Source organism: Equus quagga, chromosome 6 (assembly GCF_021613505.1).
Source record: "Equus quagga isolate Etosha38 chromosome 6, UCLA_HA_Equagga_1.0, whole genome shotgun sequence".
Classification (NCBI taxonomy): Eukaryota; Metazoa; Chordata; class Mammalia; order Perissodactyla; family Equidae; genus Equus; species Equus quagga.
Genome location: NC_060272.1, coordinates 13,691,161 through 13,718,186, shown reverse-complemented (window position 1 = coordinate 13,718,186; position 27,026 = coordinate 13,691,161). Strand labels below are relative to the sequence as shown.

The window sequence follows — 27,026 nt, the reverse complement described above, 5'->3', positions numbered from 1 at the left end:
TTCCCCAAGTCACCGACTTGTTTTGAAAAGCCTGTCAAAATTCCTAACACAAATGACATATGATATAATATTAAAATCCAATTGCTATTTTAAAAATTCCAATTGCTGTATGAACACATTTCTCCTAAATAAAAATACAGTTGCTAAATAGGCCAACAGTGAGTTGGCCCAGCATTTGTAAAAGTGTCTGATACACAGGGTTCTTCTTGGAATATCAGTTCATTATGACTTCAAAAGCAAAACAGCATGAGTTTGGACACTTTACTGGTGAGCATTGATGGTTCTCAGCAAAATAGAGGCTGGGTTGATTGATACTTGTTAACTTGGGATTCTGTCTGTACCACCTTCATTGTAGTCCTTCTTTCTCAAGGTTTGGGAGTGTCCCATCAGATCTAGTTTGTTAAGTGTTTTTATCCTAAAAGACTTTGTCAAATGCTCTTTTCTGCATCTGTCGAGATGGTCGTGTGGTTTTCATGAAAACTGTAAATTTGAGTTAAATTGGCTTCAACGAGGGGAAATATGACTCTCTGGAAAATATACTGAGTTGATAAGATTCAGCAGTATAGTACCTGACCCCAAGGCACTAGTTTTGGCTGCTGCAAAACTCAACTGATGCAACCATTTTGTTACCGCAGGGCTTGTGGGTTGTGAGAAGCTAAGTTGCAGTGAGGGTACCATCTTTCTTGCCTCGGAGCTCTCTCCCTTGCTGCATTGCCCTGAAGACACGTAGGACAAAGAGTTGGGGGCCAGGCAGAATCTTCCCCAAGTCTCATCACTTGTGCGCTCCACCTCCCACCTTCTCTCAGCATCCAAAGGGCTTTGGCCCTGCTGGTGGCAGGGAATTCCTTTACTTTAAGTCTCCGTCCCTTCTCACTCTGCCTCCTGAGAATTCTAGGTTCAGACTCTCGAGCTGTTGGAAGTTAGACTTCCTTTTCTGTTAACAAAGGCAAGTTTATTATCTCACTAGGGACTTGATATAAGAATCTGGTTTGAAGCTCCACGCTCATTGAGGACTTCTTGTTGTCCACCCCATCCCCACCCCACCCGCCCGGTAATGATGGCTACTGATTCAGTGGGTGGGGAATGCAGAGCAACGTGATTTCCAAGCAAGGAAAACTACCACTCCTCTCAAAATTATCATTCCCCAGTCACTTGATTATGGAAAGTTGCATAATTGGTACGCAGCACCCCTGCCTAAATATGGTAGGCTTAAATTCTGGCAACTATTGATGTCCAACGACTGGAGTCCTTTCTAGGATCTGTAAGACACTTTGGTGGTACTTGCAAACCCTGGTGCAGAGGTTGTCATCCTTGGCTGTACCTTGGAGTCTCCCTGGAAGCTTTAAAGAAACGCTGGTGCCTGGGACTCACCTCAAGACTCTGATTTAATTGGCGTTTTTTCTTTTTCTAAGTTTCCCAGGTGATTGTACCGTGCAGCCAAAGTAGAGACCTCTGTACTAGCTATCAGCTAAGAAATCACTACCTTGGGTTTAGAAGTCACATGCCAAGTTGCAGACCCTTAAATGGACATTAGTTTATCAGTTTATTTTGAAATTATAAGTGCTATTTCAAAATTGTAAGCAGTTTGAGTGTTGGCTTTTTTAACATGGATTTTTTTTCAACTTTGCTGCATTTTCAGTTATTACTTTCACGTAATCTATTGGTATCTAATGATAGCAAACGACTCACTTGAGAGAAATTTTCGTTGGAGCAAAATGTCCTGCGTTTGGGCAGTGGCTACACATTGGAATCATCTAGTACAGTGGTTCTCCCACTTGGCTACGCATCAGAATCACCTCGGGAGCTCTGAGAGGTCCCAGAGCCTAGGCCTTACCCCAGGTCAATGACATCAAACTTTCTGCGGCTGAAGCTTTAGCATCAGCACATTTGAAAGCTCCCCAGGACATTCCAATATCCCCCCAAGTTTGAGTCATCCTAGAGCAGCAGTCCTCAAACTTTCACGTGGTAAGCATCCCCTGAGGATTTGTTAATTTGCAGCTTCTGATTCAGTGGGATTGGGGTGGGGGGCGGGGCCGGGGGAGGCAGATTCTGCATTTCTCGGGAGCTCCCATGTGGTAGATGCTCCCATGGAAACAGATAAGAGACCAATGGTGCTGGGCTACAGCAACCCCTCACTTAAGTCGCAAGGACCTAGAGAGCTAAAAATACACACACACACACACATGTATATACTGAGCCTGGACCCTATTACCAGTGAATTTATTTTGACTACCCTGGGTGGGGTCCCGAATTTGACATTTTTTAAAAGCTTACTACATGATGGTTACATTGAATCCCAGATGGAGAGCCTTCTGCAGCCTTAGGGACTAGCTATGCCTCTAGTTATGGAAATGGTTAATAAATGACAGCAGGTGGAGGAGGAAAGGGAGAAGACCAAAAGAAGGCCCCCTCCAGCCAGAAGACCCCTGGACCTGCCGAGGGATATCTTATCTGTAAAAAGTCCCACTTTAGAGAGAGCTCACCATAAGGCTACCAGATTTTTGTCAACTCGTCTTAAGCCCCTGTTTTGCATATTGTTTGAATACATTTACATGTGGACTATCAAGAGGCCCTACCTCCAAATATGTCAGATAAAATAAGTTAGATCTTGTCACCTCCTGCAGTTGTGTATGTTCATACACAGTAGTCAGTGCTGAACACAAGTCAAGTAGGGAACAAATTTTCAAGCCGCGGAGATGGGGGAAGGAGAGGACGTGCCAGCAGTACAGGGAGGAGGGAGGTTGGGGAAAGCCACAACAGGCTCCTCCCACCTGCCCAGTGACCACCCCCCAGCCCCCGGGACCTCACAATCCACAACGGAACCTGAAGCCCTAACGCCCTCTACAGTGTTCTTTTTATTATTCCAAACCGTTTTGCCTCCTTTGCTCCCTTTTCCCCTCCAACTTCGTTATGTACAGGCCTTTAGCCTTCCTGAGCCACTTGCAGGCCATACTTCTGGGTGTTCCTCCCTGGACCTTCTGGGATGGGCTGTTTCTTTTGTGCCACCTTCTCAGAGTGCTCAGCACAGTATGGGTCTGGGCCACTGCATACAGTTGTGCAGGGTGTGCCCTGACCAGGGGTGCCTACCAAGGGGCACGTGTGGAGGCTGAGCTTCAGGTCATCTCCACTCAGCAAAGCATGCTGCCTCAGGAGCAGGAGGCGCCTTTTTGCCTTCTACCTGCTGGAAGGCACAAAAGGACACCTTTTTCTAATTTGCACAAAGGTACCTGCCAGGTGTGCTAGTGGGGGCCAGGTGCAGGTCACCCAGTGGGTGCTTACTGTGCTCACTGAATGAATGAATGAATGAATGAACAAAAGAACAAAGTGGAGGCGGTGAGGATAAATAAGAGACTTCCACAGTCGTCTAGGTAAACGTTAATGAGGCCCTAAACTAGCATGTAGACTGTATTTACAGAAAGGAGGGGATCAACAGGAGAAGAAGCAACAGCCCATCGGCTGGGTTATAGCTTCTGGGATGGCAGAGGAGAGAGGGAATAAAAATGACCTCCTACCTGTAATCACCACTAAAACTTGACTCTTGCACAAGAAGAATAAGGACAGTGTGGTCGCAGATGAGTCCTACACCTTCAGTTCTGGAGAACTGGCTTTGGTTAGGTAACAAGGTGACAGGAATTGTGTACTTTTATGTGCAAGGCCCTGTGTTGAGCAGTGCTGGGGAGATGTAAGACCACCACTCCCTTAGAGAGCTTGTGATCTAGTTGAGGGAGCTGGACACAAGATTCCTGATGCAGGGCTGTGTCCACCAGCATCACACGTGATAATCATAGTGCTGTGTGTGCATGCTGCTTTACGGCTTGCGGTGAATTCTCCCTGTATGAGGTGGCTATTATGCTGCTTCTCTCTGAAGAGGAAATTGACATTTCTTGCTTGCTTCTCATCCCATTTTCTGACTGCTAATCACCATATTGAGTTTAACCGTATAAAATTATCATTATTGTAGGTCAAAAATGGCCCAATATCAGCAATCTCATATAGTTCATCCTAACATTTCCACTATATTATGCTGCCATTTCAGGCCTTTTGAATGGTTTTATTGATTTGTTTTAAGGCAATTATAAAAGGAATTTTAAAAAAAGAGGAGCGATGCTCTTTCTGGCAAATGTACAAAATAGGAAAAAGTATGCAGAAGCAGAAAAATCTTAATCCCAAATTCTACAGTTCAGAGGCATCCTAATAACATTTTGATGTATTTCCTTCCAGATAGTTGATAGTTTTCTTTGCATTGTTTTACAAAGTTGAGATGTTATTTAATATATAATATTATGTCCTTTGTTTAAAAATGTCATAACTATCTTCACATTAAATATTTTCATAAACATCATTTTTAACAATAGCATAATATTCCATTAAATATAAATACCATATTTCCTCCTATTATTGGACCTAAAGGTTGTTTTAATGTCTTAATATTATGTATATCTAGTGTTACTTCTGATTACTCTCTTAAGATAGATTCCTGACTTAGTCTGTTTGGGCTGATATAACAGAATACCATAGACTGGCTGGCTTATAAACAACAGAAATGTATTTCTCACAGCTCTGGAGGCTGGGAAGTCCAAGATCAAGGCAGATTGGGTGACTGATGAGGACTTTCTTCCTGGTTTATAGATGTCAGTCTTTTTGCTGTGTCCTCACATGGCATAAGGGGGCAGGGAGCTCTGTGGGGCTTCTTTTATAAGGGCTCTAATCCCATTCATGAGGACTCTACGCTCATGACTTAATCACCTCCCAAAGGCCCCACCTCCAAATACATTTAGGATTAGGTTTCAACATATGAATTTGCAGGGGACACAAATATTCAGTCTTCCAAAAGGAATTGTGTCAAATTACTTGGAATTACTGGGTTGAAAAGTAGGCACCTTTTTCAGTCTCTTGATTTGTATCATCGATTGGTCTTCCAGAAAGCTTGTGCCACCTTGATTAACTTTAGCCTTAATAGCAAAACCAATCCTTGGCTGGTTCTGGTTTGGTTATGAGTGATAAATGCTGTAAGAGTTTAAAGACGAATGGTCAGGAAAGGCTCTGGAGTCAGGTGGACCTTGGACTGAGCGTGAAGGATCCATAAGCTTCAAATAAACTGAGAGGAAAGACTTTTCCATCAGAAGCACAGCGGAAGCAGAGGTACAGTGGAAGCCATGAATGTGGCACGTTGTGGAGACAGTCATAATCTAATTTTTCTAGGGTGGATAGTCACTGTGTGGGAAAAGTGGGATATCAGCTGAGAAAAGGAATATCAGCTGAAACTAAACTTAATCCTGCAGGTAATGAGGAGCCGTTGACAGCTTTTGAGCAGGGGAAGATATAAGCAAAACAAAGTTTTGATGATTGTAGAAGACTGTGAAACCAGAAACATCCTTAACAGTGGCAGAAGATTTTTAAAAATGATCATCTGTTTTAAAAATTACACTTCATATAAACATGCTAGGAATGATTTGCTGTAGTGCTTAGCATATGATGGTGATATGACGACTTGTGCCACAAATGACCTGTCAGCCATGTCTGGGTGGCTCAGGTTTGAGATTCAAGCAGGGTGGCTGAGAGACCACTGTGGCTGGATCCAAAATGGTGGTCAGAAGCTATTTCACATGAAGGAAATCTCAGTTTTCATGAAAAAAAGGTTGGTTGTCACTGGGACAGAGATGTCCAGACATTCAAGCTGTGAGAGAACTGTGAAAAGGAAAGGTGAGAGGAGAGGTATAGGAAGGTCGTCCACTAGAGCCCTTCTCATCCTCTCTTTGGTTTGACACACATTTACAACAAATCCTGATGAGAAGTGATTTTGCCCCCAAGCATTTACTAGTAAATAAAAATTTGATCTCTTTTAATTGCATTTTTGCCATTTTTAAGGAAACGTATATGTTGCAAATTCTGATTTCCAGTGTGAATGATAAGTAAAATGTGGTTGTTGCTCTTACATCCTTATATTTTCTCCCTTTTTAAAAGATAAACCAGATATTTTCAGTCAACGCAAAATGATGACAGATATTTCAGGCTTTCTTCAATTAGCTGGCCAAAGTATATTTTATATTAAATAAAATGTATTGTAAGACACATACACTTTAAATATCCGTCTGTATCTCACCATTCCTGCCATAGCACAATGCTTACGTTGTGGAAAAATAAGTCTCAGACTCAAGTTTTACAGTTTATTAAGGTTGGTTGCAAGAAGGAATGAGGGGTCCACGCAAAATTGGGAGGGCCCCAAAGAGATAGTGATTTTTCTTGAGATACATTGTCACAAGGCACATTAATCATGGCAAAATGTTACAACCATGCAAGATACTTGATGGCATTAACTTAGGATAACTACCAAAAAGAGCTTCCACGAAAAGTACAGCTAACGTATTTTTGAAAAGAATGATGCTGTTTACTCGGGGAGTAAAACATGAGGATGTCCCAGCTTGCTGGGGCTTTTCTTGTCCTTAATTGGGTCTTTGTGAGATGTAGCTCTATTATGGGCTGGGCCGGCTTCACGGATGTGTGATTTGTGCAGTCACACGTGGCCCTGTGCTTAGGAGGGTCTGCTGCTTGGTGATGTTCTTCTGTCACCACCTTAAAATTCCTAATAAATTTTCAATAAGGAGCCATGCATTTTCATTTTACCCTGGGCCCCACAAATTATGTAGCTGATCCTGCTTATGAAAGTTGATTTCACCCACCTGTACTATATATCATGGGCTAAAACATGGTTTTCACAAGACCAAACTATGGCCCAGGTTGGGGGCGAGGACTGCAGTGAGCCAAAGGAGTTTCTGGCTGCCTCCTCTCATTTCCACAGGAGGCTACACAGAGCAGGAAAGGGAAGGAGAGAGCTGAGGTTCAGGGCAGACAGGGGCTGCTGACGGCTAGAGTTTCTCCATTAAGAACAACAGCAGCTGCTACTACTCTTGCTGCACCCACCACCACATCAAGCTAATATCTGCCAGGCTCTGGCTAAATGCTTCACGTGCATTATTTCCTTTAACTTAATCCTCTCAACAACCTGCAAAATGAGTATTATCCCTCCCCCGCAAGAGTATTATTTTTATGGATGAAGAATCTGAAGTTTCCAGCAATTAAGTTGCCCACAATTACAGAGCTGGTAATCATCTTCTCCCATTCACTGTCCTTTCTCCTCACTTAAGAAGTGGCCAACCATGCTTGTCTGTTGTTAAAATTGAGCTTAAATCACTTATTTCTTTACTTAAAAAAACTCATTGGCAGGGAGAGGGCGTTAGACTAATGTTTACATAGATTGTTTATTTCCTGCTTTTTACTTTCATATAATTGTAGAAAGTATTGTTATTTAGGACCTTTTGGATATAAATTTCTTTCCTTTGTCTCTGCGGATACTATCTGGACAATATACTAATACTGGAAATGTTTTTCCAAGAAGAAATAGGTACACTCTCCTTATTGTCTCAGAAGTTTGTGTCAATAAACAATGCTATATATTTTTTAAAACTCAGCCAAGATGATATTTTGTTTCTTGGTTATTTTTCTTATTCTTGTTTTCCTAGTTATGTGTGATTGTGGTGTGCCATAATTAAAAAAGATTATCCATATTTTCTGCTTTAATTTTGCATTAAAATGAGATTTTTCAAAAATTTGTAAACAAATTCTATTCTGAACTAACCTAATTATGTCTCCTGCAGGAAAGCATCTCTGGCAGCTGATGTGTCCAGGCTTGGATATAGTTCCTCATCCAGTCACAAGTACATTCCCCGGAGAGCAGTGCTCTATGTACCTGGAAATGATGAAAAGAAAATCCAGAAGATTCCATCCCTAAATGTAGATTGTGCAGTGCTTGACTGTGAGGACGGTGTGGCTGTGAACAAAAAGGTAACGGCATGATTTTTCTTTAGGATGGAAAAAGAAATGGATTGAAATTGGGTGCTCTCCTGGTACCATTGCTCACTATTTGGAAAGATTCTACCGTGCTCACCTTTTGCTGATTACTAACATATTCTTGACCCAGCCCTTGTATAGGTTCTGAATGTGTCTCTTTTCTCCAAGAGAAAGGAAGAATCCAATCAAAATATGTTTAAAATCATGACCTTCAGGATATGTGCCTATGTGTGTGCATAGATAAAGAGACACTCAATCCGTTTTGGCCATGATATTTGCTGGTTTGGGCAAATGACTTAATCCTAGAATTGTGGTGTAGATTTTTCAGACCAATAAGATGCACTTAGGAATTTCTTTCTTTACTGCCAGGTATATTGAGTAGTGGCCTTATCTCTTCTGGCACAAGTGCCAAGAAAATGAAAGATAGTTTTCTCTGGATAAGTCACCCTTTTCCCCACTTAATTAAAGGGTAACTACGTGCAGAACCTCAGGGTTACAGCCTTTGGCCTGACTAAAGAAATGAGCTTGGGAAAAGACCCAATCTGTAAACAGCTACGAAAGGTTCTTACTGGGTGGTGGCATAGTGGGTGCTTTTTGTTTCATTTTGGGTTGCTTGACTATGTTTTCCAGGTTTTTATAACGAAGGTGGATTTGTTCAATAATTAGGCAAAATATGTAAATCATTATAACAGTAACTTACGTTTGCATGGAACTGTTTTAGTTAAAAACCTGCTTCTACTCAACTTTTATCTATCTAGTCCCTCAACAATGAGGTTGGGCTGTGAATGGATTGTGGGGCTGAGGGACAGAGGAGCTGACCCTCTGGATTTATGCCTATTTGAATCATTTCTTGTCCTAGGCGATCTGAAATAGCATGGTTGTACTATACAACTTTCTTGATTAATTGCTTTCTTTGGAGATTGTAGCAAACAAGTATTTGCCTTAATTAAAAAAGAAAGTTAATTTCTAGCATCTTCCTAATGGTCAAATCAAGGCTTTCCAGGTATTTGGGAAAGGATTAGAATATGCATGTGGAATCTAAAGTGTCTACTCAACATCTTTGGCATGTACCAAGGAAGTTACGATTAATCTTCTGTCTCCCAGAGATTAAGGTAAATAGGCCTTTTCTTGAAGGATGCAATGTGATTCCAGTATGCCGCCTTCCAAAACTCATGTAGTGCACTCTAAGATTAGATACTGAATTGTAATTCCAGTTCTCTGTGACCCAGGGCAATTCACTGTACTTCTTTGCCTCAATTTCTTATCTATACTGTGGGATAACAAAATCTTTTGTCGGGGACAGGGATTATTATAAAGAAAAAGTTTGATAAAATGCCTGGGAGTAGCTTGATTTCCTATAGGAAATAGACTAGAGAAATCTTGTAGTAATCATGATTAAAGGGGAATTTATTTTAGCATGTAGCACAGTGAACCATTAGGTGCCCTGATAAACTTCTAATTATATTTCTTGACAAATCTTGAGGCTATCTCCCCACACCCACCTTATGATGTTTCCTGCCATCCAGATGAGCTGGAAATATGGTCCATTCCTGCCTCACATTTCTTTACTTTTATTCTGTGTTCTGAAGCCCATCCTTATACCTGGAGCCACTACTTAAGAAGAACCTAAGGAGGGGAAGGAGAGAGAAGAGGTCACCATGGGCAAGCTGTGTCTGCCAACTTGGAGTCTATGTCCAGACAGTGTCTTCATCAAAACACTCCAGTTCTCTTAATACAGCTGAATTTCGCACACTGTTTTATGCATGCTGAGCTTGGCGTCAACTAAACGTCCCTTTTTTATCCACAGAAAGTTCTGGCAAGCCAGGCTAGTACTTGTAAAAAAAATTTTTTTCTTTTTTCCTTAGAATCTCTATCCAGAATTTAACTTCATCTCATATCTTTCATTTCATAGGCCTCCCCTGTCAAGGTATTTTTGGATTTTGATTTCATCATCCAGCATTTATACCATCTGAGAATTTCATCAGCACACCATATGAAAATTTAACAAGTTTCTGATGGAAATATTGAAGAGGTCAGAGCCAACTGCTGCACAAGCATGCCACTAGAAACTTCTGTTCAAGTTTAGTTAACAAACATTTATATGGCACTGACTAAATGCCAGGCACTGTTGTAAGGGCTTTAATTTGTGTAACAACCTAGGGAGGTACTGTTCTTATAGTCCTTCTACAGTAAGGAAACTGAGGCACGGATAAGTCAAATTCATGAATCAATACTACAAATGTGGTCATTCAACCACTAACTCTCCTGGAATCCACTCTTTTCACAAGGATGTTATAAGAGGTTTTTATCTAATGCAGTTTCAAAATGAAGATACCTTCCCCATCGACTTGTCTAGAAATACCTTCTCCCCCGGCACCTCTGCCTTGCTAGAAAATTGAGGTTAGGTAAATGAGACTTAATCTGGATGAATCCATATCAGTACCTAGTTGTTGCCACCTTCTTTTGAAGTTCCGGAGATACAGAAATGGTAATAGCTACCATTTACGGAGAGTTTTCTATGTAACAGATGCTATATTAAATGTTTTACATATATTGTCTCATTTAATCCTTACAGCAAAGTTTTGAAATATGTCCAAGGTCACAATGCCATTTAATGGCAGAACCAAGGAGATTTGAGTCTCCTAGAATTTTTTCCAGAAATTAGCCTCAAGTTCACCTGTCAACATATTCCATAATTCACCTTTTTCCCGTTTCTTTGATAGTTAATGCCTTGGTTTCTTTTATCCTTTGTCATTTTTGTGTACTGCATGGTTTCTTGAAGATTACTGACAGGAGCTCCATATTCACATCTGTAGTGTCCTGGGACTTCAATTTATTTGAAATGTCCAGAGGAAATTGCTTATAGTCTTTTTGTGTGTGTGTGTGTATGTGTGAGGAAGATTGGCCCTGAGGTAACATCTGTTGCCAACCTTCCTCTTTTTTGCTTGAGGAAGATTGTTACTGAGCTAACATCTGGGTCAACCTTCCCCTATTTTGTATGTGGGATGCCGCCACAGCATGGCATGATGAGCAGTGTGTAGGTCTGCGCCCAGGATCTGAACCTGAGAACCCCGGGCCGCCAAACTGGAGCATACAAACTTAACCACTACACCACTGGCTCTGCCCTCTTTTTTCTTTCTTGAAGTCACCTCTTAATTAGGTTTCTTATTTGAATATTATTCCTTTTGATGGAGTAAATAGAGACTATTTTTAGGTGAGTTTATTTCTTCCTAAGAAGAAATTCATATTAAAACTCTCATTTCAGATTATACAGTTATAGTTTTGCTAAACTGAACTACTCTTGCCTAATTCAACTTTCTTAGCATTGTTAATACTTAGTCACTTTATGTTTCATTTTGTTTCTTTTTTATTAATATATTAATCCAGTATTTCATTTGATTGACTCTGTGGAATATGGGCTTGTAATGAAAACAATAGGAGTCTCCACAAAGCAGTTTATAAGTATATAATACCTTCCAGCAGGCTCTAATCCTGTCCTGCTAATCCAATTTGTGTTTAAGTAGCTCCTTCATGTCAAGGATGGCACTACCAGCTCACCTTCCCAAGCATGGATGATGAAAAGACTGCCTCCACTCCCCTCTTATCTACTACTTTTCATTGTTAAATTCATGAGGAGATGCCGGACTGTCTAAGCCATTCCTTGCTGGGACACAGTGAAAATAAGCCAGGTAATGCACAGATTTCTGGTGAATCTCCATGACACAGGGTGAGGTCAAGAAGGTAGGAGTGGAGTAAATAGAGGCAGGATTCCAGGGCTGCTATTTTAACTGAGAAATATTTAAATACATATTTAAATTAATTTAATACTTAAGTTTAGAAAGTAAGTTTAAATGTTCGATATTTAAAGAAATATTGAATACCTACTCAACCAGGCGCCATGGCAAGCAGGAGGCTTGACGAGCGGTGCCATGTCTGCACCCAGGATCTGAACCGGTGAAACCCTGCTCAGCACACACGGAGCGTGTGAACTTAACCGCTCAGCCGTGGGGCCGGCCCCTGGTTCTAATTATTTTTAATTTCCACTGATCTCTTGCTTTAGTCATGAGAAACAAAGGTCTTCCCAAACTCTGTGTAGTTAGGAACCAGCTTGGTTATTTTTATTTGTTGTTACTTTGTTTCATTTTTAAAAACATTTCCAATCCATTGTGGACAGATACTTTTCATAAAATGCAACAGAAATGAATTGCTAGAAAAATTAAATGCTGTTGAGTGTGGCAGCAATGTCCAGTGCCGTAGAAGTTTTGAAATTCATACTCCTAGTGTCATGGTCATAGTCAGAGTTTGTCAATCAGGGGTGGTCCACAGACCACAGGTTGAGTAGCAGGAACTTAGAATTTTTAAATTTCCAGGTATATGGGAGATTTTTTATTTAGTCTTTTGTTGCTGACCTCTCGTTTAGTTGCATGATGGTTAGAGAATGTGATCTGAATGATGCTGATTTTTGAAAATTTGTTGCATCCTGTTTATGGCCTAGTGCATGAGCCATTTATGTAAATGTTCCATATGGGCTTAAGAATGTTTATTTTCTATTTACTAGTTGCAGAGTTCTATGTTTTCCATTAGACTAAGCTTTTTAATTATATCATGCAAATATCCAAATCTTTACTGATTTTCATCTGCTTTATATGTCAGTAATTGAGAGGTCAGTTGAAATCTACCCTCCCGTGGAGATTTGCCAGTTTCTCCCAGTAGATCTGTTCATTTTTGCTGCTGATGGTTTGAGCCTATATTATTAGGTATATACAAATTTAGAATTATTATATCCTCCTGGTATCTATTTATTATTAGCACTGACCCTCTTTATCCCTTACAATGCTTTTTGCTGTAAAGTTTATGTGGTCTAGTTTTTGGTTAGCATTTGCCCAGTATATCATTTTCAACATTTTGCTTTCAACTTTTCTGTTTCTTTATGTTTTAAATATGTCTCCTCTTGTTTTAAAAATGTTTATATTCATGTGGACATTCTCTGTCTTCTAACTGGAACGTTAATTCACTTATTTTAATGTAGTTACTGATAAATTTAGATATAAATATGTCATTGTATTTTGTTCTACTTTCCTCACCTATTCTGTTTCTTTTTCTCATTTTTCTTGCATTTTAGAAAACTTTAAATCCAATCATCTCCCTTGCAATTTATGTTATTTGCCCAATATTTCAGTTATCTCTTTTTAATCCCATGAATTTTACATTATTACTATAATTATTTTATATATACAGTATTTATTTAGATTAACCTTCATATTTTACCACTTTCTCTGCTCATTATTCCTTCTTGTGTCTCAAACCTTCTTTCTAGGGTCATTTTGTTTTCTCCTGATTTGCATCCTTCAGAATTTCCCTATAGAGAAAGCCTGTTGATGGTGAAATCACAGTTTTTGTTTATTTGAAATGTCTTCATTGTTTGGCTGGGTAGACAAATCTAGATTGACAGTTATTTTCTCTTAAACTTTAAAGATATTATTTTATTGTCTTCTGATTACTGTTATTGCTATTGAGAACTCCATTGTCAGTCTAAAAACTAGGTTGCTTGTCTTTTCTTCTTTGGCTACTGTTAAGATCTTTTTGTTTTTGGTGTACTGAAGTTTTACTAAAACAGTGACTAGGTTTTGATTTATTTCTCATTCCCTTCTTTCTCCCCTTCCTTCCTTTTGCTTGGTATAAGTGGTTTTTCTTATATTTGTGGATTCATGTCTTTTATCAGTTCTATAAAATCTCTACCGTTGGCGTGTCAATTATCGCTTCTATTCCCTCCTTCCTATTCTTTCCTTTGAGATGCCAAGTAGACATATCTAGGAACTTTTCATTCTATCCTCCTTATCTCTTAATATCTTTTAATATTTTCTGTCTCCTTGTCTCTCTGTGCTAAAGTTTGGGTTAGTTCTTCAGATTTAATTAACACTTATACTTCTCTCTTAAATTGTATCTAATCTGTTTAACCCAATTTCTAAGTTTTTAATTTTAACTACTTATTTTTCATATCTAGAAGTTCTGTTTTATTTTTTTATACCTGCTTGGTATATTGTGAATCTGATAATTTCAATATTTTTGCATATAAGTTGTTTTTAGTGGGGCTAGCCCAGTAGTTAAGTCTGTACACTCTACTCTGCTTCAGTGGCCCAGGGTTTGCAGATTTGGATCCCGGGTGCAGACCTACACACCGCTCATCAAACCATCTATAGTGGCATCCCACATGCAAAACAGAGGAAGATTGGCACAGATGTTAGTTCAGCAATAACCTTCCCCAAGCAAAAAGAGGAGACTTGGCAACGAATGTTGCCTCAGGGCCAGTCTTCCTCACCAAAACAAAAACAAAAACAAAAACAAATTGTTTTAGTTGTTTGCTGACTCATACTCATGGTATGAACCCATATTGATTAGAATTAATTCATGGGAATTCCAAGGGCCTACTGTAGGAAGATTTTCCTCCAAAGAGAATTTGTGTTTGCCTCTGCTGGGAGTCAAGGATATTACTAAGCTGGAGTTTCAGTTTATTCTCCCCAACTTTGCAGTGGTCTCAGGCTTAGTAACCTGATACCAGGTCTGATATGGGCATTTAGTTCCTACCTTTCTTATTTTTCTCACCCTTCACAAATTAGAATTCAACTCACTTTTTAAAGATTTCATTTTTTTCCTTTTTCTCCCCAAAGCCCCCCAGTACATAGTTGTATATTCTTTGTTGTGGGTCCTTCTAGTTGTAGCATGTGGGACGCTACCTCAGCGTGGATCGATGAGCAGTGCCATGTCCGCGCCCAGGATTCAAACCAACGGAACACTGAGCTGCCTGCAGCGGAGCGCACAAACTTAACCACTCGGCCACAGGGCCAGCCCCCAACTCACTTTTTTAGAGGGGTTTTATATTGGCCTCTGGGAAATTCTCTTATGTTCTTATGAGCCCAGCAATGCATTAAAAAGTACTTTGTTGAAATGCATTCGTTTTATAGTTGGACAGCCCTTCAGGGAGTGTGGTCTGCCATATTGCCAAAAGTAAAGCACCTCTCCTTTAAAAAGTTTTTATTACAAACCTAAACAAAAGTAGTCTAAAATTCATTCTTACACAGAAAGAGTCAAAGAGTTATAAAATAAAACAGCCCTCTAACCATTATTCGATTTCCCCTATCAGACACAATCCGCTTTACTTTTTCTAGTTTATTCTTGGGGCATTTACTCCCATATTGCTAAATAATATGCTTCTGAATTACTTTTTCAATTTCAGACGTGATGTTGACTCCCTACTAGGGGATTCTCTCTCCCCAATGCCCACTACAGGTGAACCTTTCCCATCCCTCAATTGTCCCAGTACAGTAATATGTAACTTTGATGAGATTAGTGTTCAGTGGAAAAACTATTTAGAGTTGAACTATGTGGTAATAAACTGATTAACTTTCCATTTGTGCCAACTGTTGTTTTCTCTGGAGTTCATAGTGATCTTTTATTTTTTTTTCTAGCTTAGTTTTCTATTCACTTGTCACTAATTCAACATTCACCTCTTCGCTAATCATCTAAATCTCCTCTTCATATGTTCAAAAGCATCTAGTATTTTATCAGTTTCATTATCTTGGAGAAATCTCTCCTTTTTTTTTTAGGAAGATTGGCCCTGAGCTAACATCTGTTGCCAATCTTCCTCTTTTTTTTGTTTTTCTCCCCAAAGCCCCAGTACATAACTATATATCCTAGTTGTAGGTCATTCTGGTTCTTCTATGTGGGATGCTGCCACAGCATGGCTTCATGAGCAGTATGTAGGTTTGCGCCCAGGATCTGAACCAGCAAACCCTGGGCCGCTGAAGTGGAGGGCGCAAACTTAACCTCTCGGCCATGGGGCCGGCCCCAGAAATCTCTCCTTGAATCTTACGATCCCCTTGAGTCTAGACTGCTTGCCCTTCAGGCCTGTGGCACAACTGGAATCCTGGACCCTCCCTCCCAGCCCTCTGAGAACTCCCTTCCCCTCTCTCTTGTGTTGGCTATGCTGTATACTGTCTGTGGCTTTTCCGTCTGTGTGTGTCCCTTTGTTTAGGTAAGGTACACCCTCTAGTACTTCCCGAGAGAAGATGCCCTTCTAAAGTATACAAGCAATTTATATGAACGTAATTTCATTTTTTTCTAATTTGATTTGTAAAAAGCAGGGAGTTTTAGGTCCTGAGGAGGTTATGGTCCTGAGGGCTCTCACACTGACCCTTCAGGAGGCCAAAGGAGGGCCTCTGAATTGTGATTCAGGAGGGCTTTTCCATGGGAACCTAAGCTGATAAAATCTGGGATGTCACTCGTGGACAGCTTGATTTGATACCAGCAACCCAGTTCAGTGGAAAGGGTAGAGGGCTTGGCAACAGGAGACTCATTTAAATTTCCCAATTTTAACACTACCTAGCCAGGAAACTTGAGTCCTATAATCTCATGAGCCTGTTTCCTTATCTGTCCCATGAGATTGGTGATAATGAAACCTGCACTGCCCACCACAGGGCCAGCTGCCAGGCTCAAATAGAAAAGCACTTTGTAAACTCCCAAGCGCTATGTAAATATTGCTTTTTTTTTTAAAGCAGTGGTGTGATTTTTAAAGGAATAAAGCTTAGAAAATTTAGGAGAATGGGTAGTTAGTTAGCATGTTGTTTAAGAGGTCTCTTTCAAATAGAGGAACACAATTTGTTGGTCAAGAACACAGACTTTGGAGCCAAACTGCCTCTGTCTGGATTCTGATAACGTCTTGTCCCAATAGTGTGACCTTGGGAAAATTACTCCACCTCTCTGTGCCTCAGTTTCCTCTTCTGTAAGATAAGGGTAATAATGGTAATAATAGTGTCTACCCCACAGAATTATGTTGAATGGGCTTGTATTTGTAAAGTGCTTAGAGCAGTACCTGGCACATAATTAATGCTATATGAGTGTTTGATAAATTCCTAAATAGCAATTGTCTTAAGTATGCTCCTGGCCAAGGATCTGATGCATCAATTCAAGTCTCTGATGATTGCTTAGAGTGCCCAGCTTTACTGGTATTGATTGTTACTTTAGATTCCTGACTCTAACGTGGTAAGAAATTGGCACAGGTAGATTTTGCTCTAAATGTCTTGGAGTTTGCCAATTTTGCTGTTTTTTAACCTTCCTGCTCAACTATGGTAGACAAATAAAGAAAGGACTTTAGAGACAGCAAAATACCACTTTTTCTCTCTTGCTCCCTTGCAGATTTCGTAACACTAAGGGGATAGACACAGCTATCTTAGAAATGTCTTACTTATTTTTTTCCTCCGGAAACTCGAGAGGAAATTATCTTCCTTAAGCAGCTAAGCAATAGAGTTTTACTTTGCATTTCTGTGCTGTGGTACTTGAAGAATTCTTGGCAGACAGGGGATAGGAAAAGGGCAGAGGAAGGTGGCCAGATATGCCTGTGAGGGCTTGGGCCCCACGAGAAGCCTTCAAAACAAAGGAGAGCTGGGCTGCAGTCTGGTCCTGAGCAAGACCCCTTTATGTTCACGTTCTCCATTACGGGAGACAGAAGGAGGAGGACCATCATGAGGTTTCGGGATGGGGTGTCTGAGGAGAGCTGGGAGCCGCCCTTGGCAGGGTGTTGAGGAGAGCCCCTGGTCGGCAGAGATTGGAGCAGCAGCTCCCTTCCCCACCACCTGCTCTGCATGGCAGAGGACGCAGGGCTGTCAGGAGGGCCATCATGTCCCAGCTGCCCTCCACCCTAAAAAGCAAGAGGAAGCTGTTGGCCTTCTAAGCAACAGCCAGTGCTTCAGAAGCCTCATAGGATCACCCCCACTGGGCCATGTTCTTTGAATGCTTCTACTCCTTCCATTCATCTTGGACATCAGGATGCATGTGAGGCCTAAAGGAAGGTTTGTGGTTGTGGAGGAGACAATGGTCGGAGGCACACTGTAGAGGCGAGGGGAGTGCGACTATGTCCCCCACTGTAAGCTACTACCTAAGCGTTCTTCACAGACAATAATTCATACCAGTACTCCTATAGTTACCTGTCAGACTCTGCAGAACTGGCAGTCGTTGCATTTGCCAGTGTGAGCTTCTCATTAAGAAACACCAAGTATCAGTCAAGGTTATTACTTATTATTAATCTTTGATTAATATAAATGTGATTTCCTCACACTCATCATTTTAAACCAGTTAACTCTTGAGTTCCTCTGGAATGCCTCTAATTGTCATATGGATGGAAGATCCTTTTCAGCCTTGAGCATTTGTATTTTCTCTAATTTGTGGTCTCTCATTTGGCTTCCTTTTGTGCACACACACACATACACACACAAGTACATAGACACTAAATCCCCATTTGTGCTTAACCATATGCATTCACAAGTCCATTTGGCTAAATTTTAAATACCTTAGTGCTGTCACTTTGGTTGAAATAAATTAGTAGAGTAGCAAGGTGTACTCTCCCCACAGGGAGAAAGCTAACTGACGTGCAGTGAATGATTAAATGTATATAGGGGCGTAGGGAGTTGACTCCTCTTTAAGAGGGGTGTGAAATTAGGATGGGAAGGCTCCTTTCCCAGGGGCCTTGCCTTTATTAAAAGATTTGAGAGCTTGGGAGATTTCTTCAATAGGAATTAGGCTATCTGTGAGTCTTTTGGGAACAGTATGAAAAGCTGAACTGTACTTAGGAACCCTGCAAGGTCTTTTTGATCCTTAAAGGTTCTGATATAAAGACCTATCCAGGTTTTCATAAAAGTAGTAAAGTATTTTCAGTCTTTTATCAATCCCTTCATAGACTTAAATAATCTTTCCCCTTTTGTAGAGTAATTGTTTTAACACTCCCCTCCCCATTGTTTTATTCTTCAAAACAGGCATCATCTTAATGCAAGGATTCATATATCCCTGTTAGGGTCATAATAGTCAGCAATTTCCATTAAGCGCAGCAAAATCTGTGTACAAAGAGATGCAGGCTTCAAATTGCGAATTATTTCTTTTCCTGCAATTCCTGTGAATTCAGTTAAGTAAGACTGAGTGTGATCTATATTGTGATATACCTGGCGATGAGAAGCTCAGGCCTAGGCAATAAGACACATCTTTGAGCGCCAGCTGAAAATTTATTGAAAGAGAGGAACCCAGCTTAAATGAACTGAAACTTTATAAAAGTGGAAACTGTAGCCATTTCTTCTGAAATTAAGTAAGAAATAGCTTGGGGACTATAGTGAAAATCATTGAACTTATCCCAAATTTAGCTCCCAATTAAAATCTCTTCTTTTTTTAATCACAAGACCACAGGTGATTTTCACAAAATAAGCCCAAGAGGTTTCAGTTTGCTAAATCTCTGTGAGTAAAGAACCAAGTCACACAGCTACCACATAAAGTAAAGGGCATACCATGTGAAGTCTTGCAGCACAACATGCTTGGTATCAAGGAATAGTATTTTTTCCAAGTTTTCTTATTTTAGTGGCCACAATTCATAACAAAGTATTAAATACTACCACATTTCAATAATAAATTAGTGGGTTTATTTTAAGGCATAATTTAACATTCTGATTTAGAGAGACAAGAAATGATGTCATACTTTGCCATGTATTTTTAAATACATCAGAGCTTCTCAGGGTGGTGATAGTTTAATTCTTATTAAACTATTAAATAGTTTGATTCTTATTAAACCTGCTGTGTAGGTTGGGGAAGATGGTGTTTTAATGGGAAAAGAAAAGGAAAATGTGGCTTATTAGAGGCAAAAGTTAAGTCAAGAATTAACCCAAGGCATAGCCTGCCTTTCTAATAAAGATATACTATCTGTTTCAGATATCTTGTTCAATTTTTTCCCATTTGATGCAATTGTGCTAGCTGTTCATTGCTCAGAAGTTAACCTCCAAAAATTAGCAGTCTGTGACCTGAATTACCAGCCAAGTCCCGTCGAAGAAGCAACATATTCGTGGGCAAAGTATTGATTAGCTCCAGATAACTAGACCAAAAAGACCTCCAAACACATCTGTCAGAAGAGCAAAACTAGAGAGAGATAAGCCAGGGAGTTGGCCTGAGATGAAAGTGGGTTTTCCAAAGACTTCTGAAGTTTTTCCAATAGAGGAAATTCTTGGAGCCTCTGGAGTAGAAGAACAAAGCTAGTGTTGAGCCCCAATAGGCTATTCCACTAAGCCTTTCATCCACATTGTCTCATCACCCTTCCCCAGTAGCAGGGAAAGGCTGATGATTGGCCCAACTGGTGCAGGTTTGCAGGGCTTAGGAGTGTCAAGAGCTTCTCTTTCCTGGACCTGTGGATGGGTTGATGCTTGGGGGAAGGCAAAGTGGAGAGTTAGGGTCAATAATCAGAAAAACTGTTCCAAATAGGCTGTCAGAGCAAAGGGAGCCTGAAGTGGGTGTGAAGAGTTCAAGTTTGGAGTCAAGATATGAGAGGGTTAGGGAGATCAAGAACTCCCGTTGATTAGGGGCAGTTATGGCCCTCCAGGCTCGGAGCTATGCCTGGGTTTTCCATATTTCCCCTGGAGACATACTTCTTATATCAGACTTCAGCTTTGAGGATCAGAGGGGTGTGGGCATTATCACACCTTCTTCCTGGGTTTGTCTGGAGGACTATGGCCTCCTTGAATTTTGGCCCATTCTTGGGAGGAAGGCAGTTTCCCACAATCATTCTTTAAACTTCTGCCCTTCCCTAGAGGCAGGGGCCTTGGAGCTGACCATGGTGCTGAAGGTTGTCTAAGAACAATATTAGAGAAAATTTAGAACACTCCTGTGTGCCAGCACTATTTCTAAGTGCTTTGCGTGGATTAACGCATTTCATGCTCACAGCAACTCTGTGAAAGAGGTGCTGGTATTATCCCCATTGACAGATAAGTAGTGTGGAATACAGAAAGGTTAACAACCTTGCCGAAGGTCACACTGCTAGTAAATGGGTAGGCCAGGCAGTCCACAACCTAGAGCTTCACTTTTGGTCACTACATTTGCTAATAAGAGTTATTAAGAGAGTCATTACAGAACCTGCTGAATTTTCACTTCTCCAAGTATTGTCCATGCAGAAGTGAGCTACGATTCCCTATCTCAAGTTGCCAGGGCAGGTTGCTGTCGGTTGGCATCTTGGAGAGCCAGACACAGCAGTGAAGACTGGGAGGGCACATGTAAAAGTGAGTGGCTCAACTACTCCATCATAGTGGTCATCACACTTTAATGTAATGGCTTGTTCCACATCTGCTTCCCTGGTAGGCTGTCAGCTTTGTGAAGAGGGTGGCATTGTATCCCTCACAGCGTACTATAGTGCCTGGTATATAGTAGGTGCTTAGCAAACATTCGAGGAATAAATTAGTTACATGTGATCAATATAATGATAAATGTTATTAACATGTGTTAGAAGCACTGTAAATCGGATGAAAAAAATTGAAGCACCATGTTGTGGAAATTATAGTCTCTTTGTATTTTATATTTGTCATGCCTAATCTTGAGAGTTGTATGAAGTATGGAATGCATCTTAATCTCATAGATGCATCTACACAGACAAAATAAAACAAAAACGTAAGGTCATGATTTGGACAGTTTGAATGCCTAAATGCGTGTATGACTGAATTTTTGTTCTATGTTAGATTTGGAATCTTGCACTATATTTTAGATTATAGTATCTCGGAAGGTGGCTCCACTGACATGAAAATAACTCCAAACATCTCTTTGAGAGGGTGTGTGAGCGTCCTGTGGTAACAGAGCTTGTAGTGGCAGTTATAGCATGTTCCAATCAAATTTCCCATTTCAGACCCGGTTTGTTGTTTGATTTTAGTCAAACCATGTTTTGTTGTGTTGTATTAACAAGTAGAAGATTCCCATATCTGCTGTGTTAACTCTTTTCCAGGGTGTGTGTGTTTTTAAACAACACTCCACAGCTGAGCTTTTGGAGGACCAGCCTATTTTGACAGCTCCCCTTAGTCCGTGTATCACCAAGCTCATTCTCTGCCAATATGTTTCACATGATTCTGTGGACATGTGTAGCACGCCTGTGCAACTTGCAAACACCCATACATTATTACAATAATAATTGGGTTTTGATGCAACTGGAACTCAGTACTACCAAGCTGCCAGCATTTCCTTTTGGCTACCAGTACTAGGCAGGAAAATTGTAGTCTAACTGTCTTCCTGTTTATTGATAAACAAAGTGGCCAGCCCAGCAATGGAGCCTGATTAGCAGTTTGCACCCTTTGTGAAAGGATAAACAGAACCCTACTGTTTTCTGTGTTTGACTGCAATTTGCATCTTTAAAGAGGTTGGACTGCCCTGAGATTCATGTTCAACTTCCGAGAGCCTGGATATTCTTTGGTATGTTACATGTCAGCCTCCTTGTTTTCCTCTCCTTCATCTTGAAACAATATTTGCCAGCGTATCTCTGTTCCCATCTGGCCTACCATAAGCTTCCCAATAGTCACCTGTCTGAAGGAGGAGGGGAGGGCGGAGTGGAAGAAGAATTATGTCTGTTTCACCGTGCTTGAATTTTACATTCCCAGAAGGCCCTTTTATGCTGCCTCAACTCCATTTTTGAAGAGAGAGTGATACAGGAAAGAAGAGCCACAGACAAAAGGGAATCTGCTTACAACTCTCTTGGACCCACGGGATCAATTTTGGGCCCCTTCCCCTGCACTTATCTTCACCCACTCTCCAAAAAATGCCCTCCCATTTTGTAAAGTGAAATATTAACCTTCTACCTCGAGTTTGGTGTAGTGATCTATTCTGAAATTTATTCTAACCTAATTAGGTTCTTAAACTAAATGATAACAGACCAAATAGTTGACTCCCACTATTATTATTTTCAAATGAAAGAAATGAAGATCATTTTAATTTGAATTTGCATGATGGAAAAGGGAGCATTAATACATGTAAACATGGATTAATCTGTTTAAATAAACTTTCCCCATAATCCTTACCGTATGTAAATGACATTTGTTCTGCCTTAGAGATATTGCATGATTAGACCCATGAGACTCCCGTTCTCCACGAACAGCTTCCTTTTATAACTTCAAAAGAAATGTTATTTATTTATTGGAGGTGGTAGGGTGTCAAGTGTAGTTAGACTTAAATTGTACCTCAGCTATTTCGTTAATGCCAATAGGGATTAAATTAGATTTTATAGCTGTTGTAGAAGTCTATTTGGTAGCTAACAAGTGGGATTTTTAAATCCTGGAAAACATAATCCTATTATAAAACAGGCAGTTGAATTAACATTACCCAAGAAGGTTCTCTTCATGGATTAGCATTTTTTGACAATAACAAAGAAAATCATCAAATTCTATGGGGATATTATATGCTTTTCTCAAAAGTCAGAACAGCGAATTGGAAAAAAGGAGCAAGATAAATGACTAAACACGCTCTTACTTAGACTGTTTCTTTTTAAGAAGAGCAGTGGAGGCTGGGAAGTAGAGCTGAGTGTGGCCTTGTCTACAATGCCGGCACGTGCTCTGGAGCTGGCAATGTGACCTTGCTGGTTTACATGTGGGTGCCCTACCTTCAGCTATACATAGTTATTTGCGTCAGTAATTCCCTACTCCTGGTTTACTTATATGATCACCAAAGGGCAAACAAGTCCCTAGGAACCAAAGTCTGTGAATTAAAACACAGTTGATGGTGGAATAAATGTCTGCTACTTTCTCTGAAATAATAACACTTTTCCAGTTATTGTCAGACCCTAGAATCTGAGAATTTTAGAGCTGGAAAGCACCTTGACATCTATTTCATTTCATTTTTACAGTCCTATTACAAGTGTTACTTGAAACACTACAAAAAGATGGCTCTCTCTTTCCCTGTCTTTCTCTTTCCCTCTCATATACACTCATACACACATGCACACATACACATACACACTTAACAGTGTATGGGTGGCTTCTGATTTTTAAAAAAGAACCTAAGTCTTCGCCATTGGTTTGGGCTTGCTGGAAAGGGTTATTATTAGGGCCTGCAGGACTTGCCAATTTTCATTTGCACGGGTATCATCGTAGCAGATAATCACATGGGAATCAATCACTGGCATATCATTGTGTTAGATAATTGCATGGGCATCAATCACGTGTGTATCTGGACCAAGTCATCACGTGGGCATCAATTCTATCTATACTTAGGAAGGTAATTGCATTAGAAGCAGGGAAGGGCGTGTCTTCCTGGCAGATAATCACATGGGTATCAATCACGTTAGGTATCGAGGTAGATAATCCTGTGCATATCCATCACATGTGCTAAAGGGGATAATTACGTAGATATCAATCACGTCAACACCCTGCTTTTCTGGTAGAGGTTTATATGGGAAACAATCATGTCACGTGCTTCCTTATGTTGGAGAAGAGGCCCAGTGTCCCTGTGCACACACCAGGTCAGGTGGCTACCAGGTGGCTTTGCGGGGTGAGGAAGCAGTGCTGCCAACGAGGTCTTCCTCAGCAGAGAGCTAGAAACTCCATGATTAGAGATCCGTTTGAGACTCTTTGTTTTAAGGCATTGTCTCCTGCTAAGGTGGAAATATTCCTGGGAAGAATGTGAATGGGTATAGAGAACGTTTGTGGCTTGCCACTGAGCATCCGTGTTTTCCTTCTTCGGAGATCAGTCCCTGATTTCCATTCCCAGCCCACGTGGTCTGGGTGCGGCTTCAGCCGGGATGGAGTCCGGGGTTCAGGGCTAACTAATCAGAGAGTTGCATTCCACTGGCCACGGTGATTGGAGGCTCAGGCCAGAACACGTGACATACGCCAGTCCAATCAGAGTGAATCTCGGTACTGTTGGGGGGGGCGGGGAAGGGGTGGAGAAATGTCTTTCGCTGGAGCTCACCTGAGAGGAGGTGAGTCTGGCGCTGCTGCAGCCCAGGTTCCAGGGGAGCCTTGTGTGTCCGGGTCCACCACATGGAGCTGAAAATGAAGCCCCCCAGAGAGGTCGGGACTGAAAGGTGGAGAGGAACCCAGCCCTGAGGGTATAGCCTGGGCCTAATTCCCACAAGCGAAATCCCTGGCTCCCCTGAGCCGTTGAAGCCCCTTTCTGCGTAAGCCAGTCGGAGTTGGTTTTCTGCCCCCTGTTTCAGAAGGGGTCCTAAGTGATAGGATGAGTTTATCAGATCCTCTCGTGTGAACACAGTTGCATCGGGGCAGGCCCTGGTGGGAGAAGAAGGAGCCCTGAGGGAGGAAGTGAGGGCAGAGGAGAGGCTGGGCTTGTTTAAAGAGTAGTCACCATCGCCCGCAGCCTGGGCCTGGAGCTGCACTGGGCCCTGTTGGAGTGCCCCGGTCTGCTGGCCTCTAAGCACCTGGACTCACGCTGTGAGGAGCGTTTATTAAAGATCTTTAAATGCAGCCTGAATGTCTTCCCTTTTCACCTTGCCTATTCTTATTACTTTGATATTTATCAAGTACTCCCAGGGGGGAGTTACACGTATTGCCAAAGGGCAGTTTCAACCACCAAAATAAATGAAAATATAGATGTGTCTTCATGGCAAGAACCATACTATTCTAAGGCATTCTTTTATTGCCATTTCAGTAAACATTTGGATTTTTTTATCAGACTGAATGCTACTTTTGATAATTATCGATTGATTTGGAAAGAGCCAAAAATTTTGGAAAATAAAGTAATAGAAATAAATAATTCTTGAATTAAAATTTGCTACTCTGAAGAGGGTTTCTTAGAAAAGCTACGTGGAATTTATATGCTGTGTTTACCAAATTCTGTGTGTCAAGCAGCTTGTGCCTTTTCTCCTTTGGTTTATATTCTTATTGATGCTATCACTTTCTGCATATGCTGAGATTTGAAATCAGTAGTGAATGGGCCTATCCATAGAAACACCTAATAAGCGAACACACATTACTGAAATTTACTTATAATCTTAAAACCTCATTTTAACTTAATAATTCCAAATTCTTCCTTTCTTCTTTTTTTTTTTTTTTTTTGTCAAACTTAACTCTAAAGTTAGGGATAGCAAAATATACCACTTATGGTTTGAAATAAATAATAGGATGGCTAGTGAGAAAGAGGGGCCAAGTGTAAGGCTTGGCTCATTCACAGACTAATCGTCTCTTAATAAATCCCTTTCCTCAGTGATGTACACGTGTTCTCACCTGCTTCAGGAAGATAGTTGTAAAATGAATGCATGCATGAGTGAGTGACTGAACAAATGATTGGTCTCTGGCTGGGAGGTGTTCCAAGGACTTAAGGTTAAGTGTGAGAGTTGAACACTTCATTCTCCACTCCAGTCTTCGCATGTCCTCTTCCCTCTGCCCAGCATCCTTGGAGTCTCACCGGGAGTATCACTGCTCAGAGGCCTTCCGGGAGCACTGAGACTCAGTGATTTCCCTGGCCCTGTGTGTTACCTGTGCTATATGTACTTTCCCTTCTGTGACATGCATCACACCTGTAATATGTGTGTCTTTCACGGTACCCTAGAAGTCCACTGAGGGCAGGGATTGGGTTTGGGTGCCCAGAACCCATCCTGCACATGCCTCTTTGTTGCTCTCAGTGGAGGTGGGGGTGGCATGACTGTGGTGGACTCCCCCTTCTCTGACATTGAGTATCGGGTAATGAGTTCAGGGAACCCATCCCAACTCAAGGACTAAGTCTTATTAGGCCAATGCAGGGTAATTCAATCCTCCTTGTTAGCAATCAATTTTTATAGCCAATGAGATATGTGGAATGACTTGCTGAAGGTTTCTAGTAAAGTTTTCCTTCCTCCTGAAAGAAAACCATGGCAAATCAGTCTTTCTTTCCTGCTAACAGTGACAAGGGCATGTCACTGCCTCAGTTACTTCTAAGGACAGTTACTACTCAGTTACTACTGAGGACAGACTGCCTTGGGACAAAGGCAACATCGTGGCTGGCAAAGTGGATACAAAAGAAATGGGCATCCTTGACATTGTTGGGCAGCTGGCTTTGCCAACCCAGAAACTGCCCCCCAATGGACATTGTCACGTAAATGTCTTTAGTGTTGAATTGAGCCTGTCTGAATTGAATTTTCCATTCTTGCAGCCTAATATATCCTAACAGAAATGGAACTGTTGTGGAAAGCGTCTGGGCTTTGGTGTTAGATGCATTGGATTTGGTTCTTCTTATCAGTGTGAACTTAGGCCTGACTTTCTTAATATATGGGGTGGGAAGCGTAATACTTCTCACATGGGGTTAATGTGTGGACTAAATGAAATTATGTATGTAGAACATCTACCAGAATGCCTAAAACAGATTGAGAACTCGGCCAATGTTATTTCTTTTCCGTTTAAGAGATGTTTCACATGTTG

General features: G+C 40.9%; 1 protein-coding gene across 4 annotated transcripts in view; it reads left to right on the top strand.

Annotated features, from left to right (window-relative positions):
• CLYBL (citramalyl-CoA lyase) overlaps positions 1–27,026 on the top strand; it is a 220,216-nt gene that overhangs the window by 113,607 nt on the left and 79,583 nt on the right. For all 4 annotated transcript variants that reach the window (XM_046664696.1, XM_046664697.1, XM_046664693.1 and 1 more), the window contains exon 2: positions 7,656–7,842. In XM_046664696.1, the coding sequence (XP_046520652.1) occupies positions 7,656–7,842 (187 nt within the window). The remainder of the gene's footprint in view (positions 1–7,655; positions 7,843–27,026) is intronic.